The 11931-nt window shown below is 39.9% G+C and overlaps 2 protein-coding genes across 2 annotated transcripts in view; both read left to right on the top strand.

The window, feature by feature from the left end:
- The window catches only part of LOC108043611 (rabankyrin-5), a 125661-nt gene extending 125046 nt beyond the window's left edge, over positions 1–615 (top strand). The window contains exon 7 of the mRNA XM_044457432.1: positions 37–615. Within this exon, the coding sequence (XP_044313367.1) occupies positions 37–175 (139 nt within the window). The 3' untranslated portion in view covers positions 176–615. The remainder of the gene's footprint in view (positions 1–36) is intronic.
- Positions 616–3794: 3179 nt separating this feature from the next.
- LOC123037295 (histone-lysine N-methyltransferase SETMAR-like) lies at positions 3795–4160 on the top strand. The gene has a single exon (XM_044457359.1). The coding sequence runs from the start codon at positions 3795–3797 to the stop codon at positions 4158–4160; it is 366 nt and encodes a 121-aa protein (XP_044313294.1).
- The last annotated feature ends 7771 nt before the right edge of the window (positions 4161–11931 follow it).

The following is an 11931-nucleotide window of genomic DNA, read 5'->3' as shown; positions in this document are numbered from 1 at the left end:
AAAATATAAATAATATTTCAATGTTTTTTTTTTAAGCCGGCATTGTGGACGGGTGCTATGCTCCAAATGTTCCAGCAACGATATACCTATTTTGAAATTTGGCATAAACAAACCAGTAAGAGTCTGCTGCGTTTGCTTTAATGTGCTGCAATGTGGTAATGGATCATTGTCATAGTTTAAACCTAACCAATTTATCAATTAATTATATAACATGGTTATGAGGTGCCGTTTATTAAGAGGACAAAATAAAAATACTAAAAGATATAAAAATGTTATTAACAAAAAAATTAATTTGTAATTATTTTAATACAATCATTAAGCGCCCAATTATTTGGAAGGCTTTTTACTAAAGATAAAGCTTTATGCCAAAGAACACTTTCTAAAATTCTAGTCAAAGCGTGCCTTGTTAGTAAAAATTGAGAATGAAAAAATAATTTTAAATTCAAGCTAGCCACAGATGAATTACTTCACAAATTTTGTAATCCATTACCACAAGAATCATCGTAGCCAGAGTGTGACTTATGCCAAAAGTATATAACTGAGTTTACAATTACTATGCCAAAACGTTAATGGTAAGAATGGGATCAAGTGAATTACAAATATTTTAACGATCTTTTTCCCGATGTTTTAATTTTGAGGACGAGTTTTATGCTTTAAATGTTCAAGTGACGATATACCCATTTTGTGGTTCGGCATCCTTAAGCCAGTGCTAACTGAGTTTGCTGCAATTTGGAAGTGGATCATTGTCATAGTTTAGGCCTAACCAATATAAAAATGGTTATTATTATTAGGGCAAAAACGTCTGCTCAGAGACAAATGTATAAAAAAAATTCCAAAAAAGCACCAAAAACAGGTTAAACACAAAATATATATTATATAAATATTTTTTATATAGTATTCGAACCTTAAATAAATATTAGGTTGGTTGCTAATGACATACCGGTTTTTGGATTCAAATTTCGGGCTTTGCTTGTGAGGTGGAAATGGAATCGTATCTGGCAATGTTTTATATGTCTTGGTAAGAACGGAATCCATGGAATTACAAATATTTTTACAATCTGTTTTAATTGTATTAATCCGGTAATCGCTTTTTAAATGACGTATAGTTACATCAGTTTCCGCACTTACAAATTACAAACGATCGAAATGGACTTCACAAACAGTGAAACTCGAGCCATTTTGAAATTTTATTTAGCGCAAGAAAAAACTGCTGCGGAATCTTGCAGGCAGATCATTTCTGCCTTATTAGACAACAAACTAACGATTCAAACTGCTGAACAGTGGTTCACCCAAGCCTGCCCTAATTATCCGTATCAACTGAATAATATCATAGAAATATGTGCACCCACCGTAAAGTGCACGTCCTGGTAGGAGGGAATACTTTAGGGATTCAATTCGCCCAGGATCGCTCTGATATTTTTATATGGAGTAGCATAGGTCCATAGATCCAAATGAGAGAGGATTAGAAAAATGGCGGGAGGAATCGGGACAGCGCAAATAAGCACAGTAGATACCACATTGTACAGCCAACTAGACGTGGATCGGGAAGTCAAGCTTGTTGTGCCGAGCCTTACAAAAATTAAGCAGTGAGTCACATTTGGTTGTTGAGTGGTAAAGTTTTTATTTCGACATGTTATATTCGACGGCAACCTTCGTCGGTGTGTCGGTTCCTTAAAAGCAGTTGTGAGGAGGCACCAAGGTTGACAAGGCTGCACCCTGAAACCCAGCTCTGGTCATTGGCGCTCCCCTCTTATATTCCGGGGGACAATAGAGGCCGTATGACGTGGTCTGAAAGGCCCAGCTATCTTCGCCAGCTCCATTTTGGCACCATGCGCCGCCATAAAGAGAAGCAGCAAATGCTGCCTCAACAAAGGAAGAAAAAAGCCATAAATATGTGGAATTATGTTCGGGTCCATTAGAGCGAAGTGAGTTTCGGTCTGAACACAGGCGTCGATCTACGAAGACTGACCATTCGTTCTTCTAACTGTTCCTTCGAACCACACAAGGCGACAGCGGCACAAATCTGACGCCTCGCTATAACGGTTCCTCTCAAAAGGGAGAAGACAAAATCAAGCTGGCAGCTGTGTGTCGCGCACAGTTTTGTAAAACACAAGCATTTTAAGAAACTAGCATTCGCCGACTCGGTTTTACTGAGTCTAACGCGACCTCGTATATAAAAGACTATATTTTCACTTTTACTTTTGCTCCCTTTTTATTTCAATTTTTAAATATGAAATCAAATTTTCATTTCTTAATTTATGAAAACTCATTATTTTAAAAAATAGTATCAAACCTCCTTAAAACAATATCGTCCACTCATGCCACGATACTGTCTCTCCATCATTTTATTACTTTCTCTTTCCAAACAATCTTTCGTATTTCTCAAACATTTTACTTCTGTACTTGCATTACACGATCCAAGTACTCTGCCATTTCCTTTTACTACATACTACATATTTTTGCCACCCTTACTGGCTCACTTCACTTTCTTCAGGAACTTCAACATTCTCAATATTTTCATTTTCAACATTATTATAATTATCGCACACATTCAAATTATTAAATCTTCGTGCGGATACTTGTAAGTTCGTTTACTGTTTAAGGTCTTTAAAATGATGACAATTTTTTTCAACTTGTGCTCTTACGTTCGACAGATTAACATAATTTTCTATTTTACAAGGTTGAAGTAATCCAAATGGCCGTGCTACCTTACCCAATAATATTTCCAGAGGAGTTGTCTTCGTGACATGAATAGTTGTACAAATGATTGCTAGCGGCACCTTTCTGTTCCAGTTTCAGCCGCCGTTAACATGTTCTTCAACGTGCGCATTGTTCGTTCCACTTGGCCACTAGCTCGACTAGCACCGGAGGCAATCAAGTGCAAGTTTATTTTGTGATCTGAACTGGTCAGCTATTATTCGGTATGGTACTCCAAACAAGGAAAACAGCATACTTGACAGCATTTATGGAATTCTCACAGTCTAAAGTAATGGTGTGACTAAGATATCAATTCTTGTTAAACGCGTCAACTTGTAGAGTAACATACTCCTTCTGGTCACTCTTGCCGCTTAATTTCAATGTTATGTCAATGTGGACAGTGTCCCAAGGAATATTTACTTTTGGGATTGGACGCAGTTCAGCCTGAATTTTTGCGGAGGTTGATTTAGACATTTTGCAAGTGCTGCAGTTGTCAACAAATTTTTTGATATATTTTGACATATTGTCAAACCAGTAAATATTGTACATTTTATGCAGTGTCTTTTCGAAATTTAAATGCATTATCGACACATATCGAATGTAAATGACTGCAAAAAGACCACCACGCTGTGCTCTAGGGGTCAAATCTTGTTTATTTCTTGACACCTTCAATGAGTTACAGTCGGAGTAAGCAGTAAAGTTCCTGCCTAACAATTAATGTCGAAAATGTTTAATTGAGTTAAAACCCGCTAAAGCTTATACGAGTAAAATCTTAACTCTGCAGGTGATGTAGACTAACTATAATATTCTATTGCCTGGGGTTTGTAATTAATTCTGTGTAATAAAATTGCACCGTAGCCACTGCAACCTGCATCTGTATTCAATTCAATTGGCTCATTATATTTGGCTCAAATATCAGGTTGCGAAATATCTCCCTTCCCCTTTTTTGGTTTTTGAATTTGGCGGCTTTGTGCAAAGCGCTACATATCGGTATCGGGCAATGCTATATATAGATTGAAAGGTCTTGACATTACCTACAAAACGACGCTATTCATAACAGTTTGGTTATTGCGTCGAAAAGTTATACATGTGTAAACATGGAGTTCGCTAACGCCGAAATTCGCGCTGTTTTGAAGTTTTCCTTCGGTAAATCCGCTAGAGAAACTTTCCGTAAGATTAATCGAACCGCGGAGGAACGGTTTCGACGATTCAGAGCCGGTGAAAACGACACCATGGATAAGCCAGACGGCGGAAGACCTGTGACGACGAATACCGATCAAATCATGGAAAACATCAAGCTAGACCGGCATGTGACATATCGTGACATCGCCGAGGAGATAGAAGTTAGTCACCAAACCGTTTTAAACCATCTGCAGAAGGCTGGATACAAAAAAAAGCTGGATGTTTGGGTGCCGCATGATTTGACGCAAAAAAACCTGCGATATGCTGCTGAAACGGAATGAACTCCATCCATTTTTGACGCGGAATGTGAAAGCCAAAACGGTCGTGGTTAAAGGCCGGTGAATCGTCCAATAGAGTGGCCAAGCCGGGATTGACGGCCAGGAGAGTTTTGCTCTGTGTTTGGTGGGATTGGAAGGTAATCATACACTATGAGCTGCACCCATATGGCCAGACGCTTAATTCTACCATCTACTGCTAAGAACTGGACCGCTTGAAGCTGGTGATCGACTAGAAGCGACCAGAATTGGCCACAGGAAGGGTGTGGTGTTTCACTAGGAGAAAGCCAGACCACACACTTCTTTGATGACTCGTCAGAAGCTACGGGAGCTCGGATGGGAGATTTTATCGCATCCACCATATAGTCCGGACATAGCGCCAAGTGACTACCTGTCCATGGCGAATGTCCTTATTGGTGCTCAAAAGAGGGTTGTGAAAAGTGGCTGTCAGAGTTTTTCGCAAATAAGGTAAGAAGTTTCTTCGAGGGGGCTATTATGAAGAATAAAGAGCAAAAGAGCGGAAAGGAGTTATTTGACAACCTAATACGAGGGCAGTCCGATGAGTACTTAGCCTCTACATTCTCGTAGACGGCTACTGTCGAAATTTCAGTCGAATCGGACTCGTACTTTTGTTTTGACTGCGTGTGGAATCGGACGTGTCCGCGGATTTTAGAAAAATTGAGAAAGAGCAATATCGGTCTGTGATTCGATTCTTGTTTTTGGAAGGGAAATCGCGCAGCGAAATCAAAGAGCGCTTGGATGCTGTATACGGTGACACTTTTGTCCTTCGATGGCGACCGTCAAAAATTGGTTTAAAGAGTTTCAACGTGGTCGCACGTCGGTTTTTGATGAGCCACGCCCTGATGCCCCGAAAACGGCTACCGCGGAGGATAACGTGTCAAAAATCCACGATCTCGTATTGGCAGACCGCCGATTGAAGATACGCGAGATAGCTGAGACAGTAGGCATGTCAAAAGACCGCGTGGGTCTTATCCTGCTTGAAATTTTGGGAATGAGACCACTTCAGAGCAGTGTTTGACGCTGTTTAAGCGCAATCCCAAGGAGTTTCTGCGTCGTTTCGTGACCGTCGACGAAACATGGATCCACTGGTACACACCAAAGACCAAGGAACAGTCGAAACAGTGGACTTCACCCGGCGAACCTGCTTCGAAGAAGGCGAAGACTGTCCCATCGGCCGCAAAGGTGATAGCCACCGTTTTTTGGGATTCACAAGGTGTGATCTACATCGACTACCTGGAGAAGGGCAAAACGGTCACAGGGATGTATTATTTTGCAGACCTCGAAAAAACGTATTTTTCAGACGGGTTAAAGAATTTCGATCATCGCTGGGTCAAGTGTATCGAGCTAAAAGGAGATTATGCTGAGAAATAAATCGTCACTTTTCCAAAATTTTCCTTTTTCCTTTGGAGGCTAAGTACTTATCGGCCCCCCCTGGTATAATAAGGACTGGTTCATCGGTAAACATAGAAAAAACCTGTTTCCGTATATGTTCATGTTCTGCTTTCCAAATAAGTTTATTTTTGTCTGAAGCTAAGAAATATAACGGGTTTATTAACTGTAAAAACTCCTTAACAAACTTCCCTGCAAATCCAATAAATTATTTAAGTGCTGTTACAGACTGTGTAGGCAGAAGAGCAGTCAACGCTACAATTTTCTGAGGGTTTAGACGAATTTCACCAGCACAAACACTGTAGCCTAAATGTTGAACCAATATTTCCAGCCTCTGTCAGCACATTTAAAACAATTCTAATCTTTCAAACGGCTTGCATTGTGTTGTGGCAGTTATCATGATATCATCCATGTTGACGATAACATAAGAATTTGCTAAATCCCCTAGCGCATGCATTACTAAGATTTGGAAAACAAAAGGTTTTTAAGACCGAATGGCATAGACAAAAACTCATACTAGCCATCTGGCGTCAAACACGCTATGTACTTAATAGAATCCGCAACCAAAGTAGTTTGGTAGTATCCATATCTAAACATCTAAAAGAATTTACTCTATTTTAATCTATTTGATTCTGTATAAATGGCAGCGGGTATTTATTTAGCTCTCTATAGTCAACGCAGAGCCTATCCAAACCATTTTTTTATTCAACAATATAGGGCTTGCATAAGGTGATCAGCTTGGTCTTATTATATTACACCTCAACAGCTCCTCAATTTTCTCACGAACTAAATTCCGCTCGTATGGACTTAATCGGTAAGATCTTTGAACTGTTTTTCTTGGATCAATCAATCTAATTTTCATTTCGTCAACTCTCACCTGAGTACATAGAATGCCTTTTATAAAACAATAAAACATTTGTTTGATGAAATGACAATATTAAAACCCTGCTTCAGTATTTCACGCCCAACGACAATATCGTTTTGCATGTGATCATCGCCTATTAAAGGGTGGCCTACGAAAAATTTGCGTTTTAAAATCGCTATAAAAAAACAACGAGTATATATTTTTCAAAATTTTTTATTGGATAGCCTCAACATTGCGGTTTATGTATGAAACACCACTTCGTTCATATGGCTGCCTCGGCTGGCTTCACAGTAGACCATTCGGTCGACCCAATTTTTAAATACATTGTCGATGGTAAGGCCCTCAATGGCCCTGATGGCGACTTTAATCTCGTGCTTTAGGTAGTCAATCGTTTCTGGGTGGTTGGCGTAACACTTATCCTTGACGGCACCCCACAAAAAATATTCCAACGGGATGAAATCGCAGCTGCGAGGCGGCCAGTTGACATCGCCGTTTCGTCTGATTATGCGATTTTCGAACGTACCGGGCAAAAGATCGATTGTGACGTTGGCTGTGTGGCACGTAGCGCAGTCCTGCTGGAACTATATGTCGTCTATGTCTTCCTTTTCCATTCGGGGAAAGAAAAAGTCTTCCAACATGCCGCGATAGCGGACACCGGCGGCTCCTTCCTCGTTTTCAAAGAAAAACGGCCCAATGATGTCACCCGAACACATACCGCACCAAACAGTCACTCGTTGTGGATGCATAGGCTTCTCCAAGACGACGTGTGGATTTTCTCAAGCGCTCCTGAGCCCATTCCGCGAACCGAAAATGCATTGGATGGTCATGCGGCTTAAATTGCTGAACCAACTGAATCTTATATGGCCTTTGACGGAGGTCTTTGCTTAAAATCCGTTGCAGGGAAGTGCGCGAAATGTCCAACTCATGAGCACGGTACCGAGTTGACGTCGACGGATTGTCATTCACACTTTCGGCAACCGCAGCGATATTTTCGACCGACCGAACTGGACGAGCACGTAAACGTGTTGTTTTATCCATCAACGATTCAGTCTCACGCACACGCTTCACAAAACTATCCACAAACTGCCTGGAAGGCGCTTTATTTTTTCCGAATTTTGACCGCAATTTTCTTGCAGTTTCGGTTGAAGACTCTCCACTTTGGAAGAAAGTTTTCAATATTTCCCAATTTTCTTCGAGCTTAAACTTAACCATTTCGTAAACCGCAAACCTTCTACTAAATATCTGACACATTGACAATGATATTCGAAATGTCAAAGTCAAAATTATCGATAGTTCAAAAACCAAACGCTAGATGGGCCACCCTGTATATAAAACAAAAACGCAATAAATATGTAATCAATATTAATGTTTCTTAAAACTTGTACTGTACTACATATTCTATTACTGCCGATGCCTTTTTAACATAACAATATTATTTATTCTTTTTCCAGAAAACTAAGCTTTCATCAGTGAGCATTTCGCTCCTGAACTGCATCGAGCAGTGCACCACTCGCTTTCCCGGTTGAATGTTCTTATCGGCTTCCTTTTTTGTACATTTGGTAGATATGTGTCCCCAGTCTCCGCACTTGTAGCAGGTTACATTTGATTTTTCATATCGGTGTTCATGTGTCGCCATGTCGCTCTTTCTCATTCGATGTTGTTGTTTCTTGAGTCTGCACACAAACATTGTTGTTTTCCACAAAAATGACACTATATCGAAGATTACTGCTCTTTATGGCCATTGGTCTTCCAACTTTAAACTGGGGAATCACTTGATGGGGCACGGCCTGTGATTCATCACTAAAAAGGGTGCAAACGTGCCGTTTGCCACTTTTCCGTTTATTAAATGTGAACACTTTTAATTCGGACTGTAAATCACCTCTGGTTCGAACATTTGATGTGAAACTCAGACGCTGCCCACGGTTATCAATTTTTTCTTTTTCCATTTCGCGTCATTTTGTCGTTAGTTCTAAAATCATACGGCTTGCGTTCAATGTATTTTCTTTTAATATAATTTCCAATATAGTTTCCCACCACGATGAAGCGATGGCACCTGCCCTGTCTGGGTTGAATTTGGGTAGTTGCACCGATTTGCTCTGCCCTGCATCAGGTTCCGTTGTTTTTATGGCTCGCACAAGTTCGATCAAATTTTTATACCCTTGCAGAGGGTATTATAATTTTGGTCATCAGTGTGCAACGCAGTGAAGGAGACATCTCCCACCCTATAAAGTATATATATTCTTGATCAGGATCGCATCCTAAGTTGATATAAGCATGTCCGTATGTCTGTCTGTTTCTACGCGAACAAGTCTCTCAGTTTTAAAGATATGGAATTGAAACTTTGCACACACCCTTCGTTCCTTTGCACACACCCTTCGTTCCTTTCCACGCAGTATATAAGTTGGAACGGCTGGGATCGGCCGACTATATCCTATAGCCGCCATATAACTGATTGATCGGAAATGCCACAACTTTGGTGTTTTTAAAGTTAGGAAGTTTGAATTTTTTATGGGTTTTATTTTTGGCCAACCGATCCGATTTTGGAGAATATAATTTACAGTCGAATTATGTTCGGGTTCCATTAAAGCGAAGTGAGTTTCGGTCTAAACACAAAGACTGACCATTCGTTCTTCCAACTGCCTATGCTGTTCCTTCGAACCACAGAAGGTGACGGAGACACAACGCTGACGCTTCGATATAACGATTCCTCTCAAAAGGAACAAGATAAAATCAAGGCAGCTGTGTGTCGCTACTCACTTTTGAATTGCTACACTTGCAACTCTCCGGCATCTAACGGAACCTTGCAAGGCGAACGAAGAGAAACAATAATATTGCATAGAGACAAGACATATTCGAGGTTCTGTGAAACACAAGCATTCCAAGAAACTAGCATTTCCCATGCGCCGACAAAAATTATATATATTATTGTAAATTACACATATCACCTGATTATTTTTTAGTTCTGGGCAATCCTGTTCCCCTTGAGTCTGGTCTTATCGCTCACAGGGTCTTCAAACAGAAAAAGAGAAAGCGGATCTCAGTAATCATACTTACCCATCTCAATTAGTCCTTTTGGAGCTCCACTAGGGTTAATAGCAGCTCTGGCCGACTGAACATGGGTGATGTCCCATGTAGAATCCTTCGGGCATCCTTGGTTGGGTAAGCGCGCAATGGCGCGAATCCCTTCTGCACCGTAATAAACTTGACTCATTTCTGAATCGGTTGGTCACTGGCGATGAAAAAAAAGATCTTTGTCGAAGCACGGTAAGTCGTCTCTTACGGTGGCAAAGCAAGGTTGGACGGCTGTGAAGGTTTTGCTGAGTGTATGATGGCATATTATTTTTAATTATCCATTATGGCCAAACAATCAATTCTGACCTCTACGAAGCACGGTGAGTCGTCTCTAACGGTGGCCAGTATTGACTGCTACGAAGGTTTTGCTGAGTGTATGGTGGCATATTTATTATACTTATTCATTGTGGCCAAACAATAAATTCTGACCTCTTCGAAGCACGGTGAGTTGTCTCTAACGGTGGCAAAGCTAAGATTGACGGCTAGGAAGGCTTTGCTGGGTGTATGGTGGCATATTATTTATAGTTATCTAGTAACTCGAGCGATTGAAGATTGCACTTGAACAAAAGCGACCAGCCTTGAAGTATTGTAAGGGCATTGTGTTTCATCATGACAACGCCTTATAGTCCGAACATTGTCCCAAGCGATTTTAACTATGCAAAATGTTTAGTTATTAAGTATAAGGGAAGCTTGTGAAAATAAAATCGCACGGAATCACACGGCCACCCAATCCACCGAGGGGCGTGTATCGTAGAGGACGATTCGAGGAAAGATAGACGCGAGATATGAAAATATTTGTAAAAGACCATGAAAAAAAGTAAGATCAATTTTGTGCAAATTAAATATTAATCGTTGTAAGAGCGGCAGAGAGTCCATACTTGAGATTGTAGGAAAAAGTCAGAACATGATACTCTGAAGGGCTCATGCATAGTTAGATCTAAAATTATTAATTAAAAATATAATTTCTAGTTAATCTGCTTGGCACAAAAAAGTTAAGCCGACTTACCAATTCGGGGCTGTCAATCTTACCATGAATAAGGTTATAAATGAAGACACTTACCAAACATCGTTTAACAGAAGTTTACTAGAATAAGAAGGTAAGTTAGGATTTGCATCCCAGTTTAGGCGCCGTAAAGCAAAAAGAAGGAAGTTTTTTGTACAGATTCAATACGACCAATATGTATTCCGCATTGTGGACTCCAGACGGGAGACCCATTCTCCAGAATCGGACGGACTAGCGAAATAAATAAAGTTTTAGTTAAATTCCTCATTTATCGTATTCTTTTGACCACCTTTTAATAAATCCAAGCACTCTTTTGCTTTATTAACCATGGACGAAATGTGATTCGATAAATTTAGTTTAGGGTCCAAGAGAACGCCAAGATCGTTTACAAGAGTTATTCTATCCAAAGAGCTGCCACTTATCGTGTAAGTCGCGTATATCGGATTGGCTCGATAAAGAGACATCAGCTTGCACTTGGAACCGTTAAAATTTAGTAAATTATCTCGGCACCAGTTTTGAAAATTCTATAGATCGGATTGTAAGTCTAAATGGCGGGAAATATCCTTATACTGCAGGCATAACTTAACATCATCTGCGTACATAAGTACTCGAGAATGACTTATAATTGATGGAAGATCGTTAATAAATAATGTAAAAAGTAACGGACCCAGATGGCTCCCTTGTGGGACACCGGAGGTAACACGGAGAAATTTTGAAATAGAATTTTAAAAAGGACCCTTTGTGACCTGTCATTCAGATCCATCTAAGAAGATCAACTGGAAAACCTAACAGGTCAAGAAGGAAGTGATTTACATAGTCAAATGCTTTACTAAAGTCAGTGGATTGACGTCTGTTTGAAAACTACTATTGAAGCCCTTTATGACAAATGTAGTAAGCTCTAGAGGGTTTGTGATTTACGTTTAATAAATCCGTGTTGACACGGAGAAATGATTGATCTACAAAGGATAGTATAACGGAACACACAGATAAAAGAAGGAATTCAATGCATTATAAAAGATATTAACGGCCTCAGCCACGTTAGTGCATGAATAAAATTCGGACCAGTCATAGCCAGAAATAAAAATATTTAAACGATGAAAGTTTGCAGCGGATTCGTTTAACCGACTTTTCGGATTTTTTATTCAGCTCTGTTCTCGCATCTACACTCAGCTCTAGAGTTGGATGATAAGGATCTTCTGGTTGTGTAAGTGGTGATGTTCTTAATAGACAAACGCCTTCTGAATTTGAAACAAAACACAAGTCCAGTAAACGTCCTAAGGAGTTTTTAACATGGTTTACTTGGGATAGCGCAATGTCAAGCAATCCGTCAATAAAGTCATGCTGCGCTAAAGGAAGTAAAATGTTAGAGTTTTCGTCTGGGGATCATGTCGTACTAGGTATATTAAAATCACCTAATACCATTAACT

This window comes from Drosophila rhopaloa, unplaced genomic scaffold (assembly GCF_018152115.1).
Source record: "Drosophila rhopaloa isolate 14029-0021.01 unplaced genomic scaffold, ASM1815211v1 contig_155, whole genome shotgun sequence".
Taxonomy (NCBI): domain Eukaryota; kingdom Metazoa; phylum Arthropoda; class Insecta; order Diptera; family Drosophilidae; genus Drosophila; species Drosophila rhopaloa.
The sequence above is the reverse complement of the archived record's forward strand: the minus strand, read 5'-3'. Positions and strand labels throughout refer to the sequence as shown.

What these genes read in the sequence shown, in the direction of transcription:
- LOC123037295 (XM_044457359.1), top strand. Translation starts at nt 3,795, where the DNA reads ATGGAGTTCGCTAACGCCGAAATTCGCGCTGTTTTGAAGTTTTCCTTC.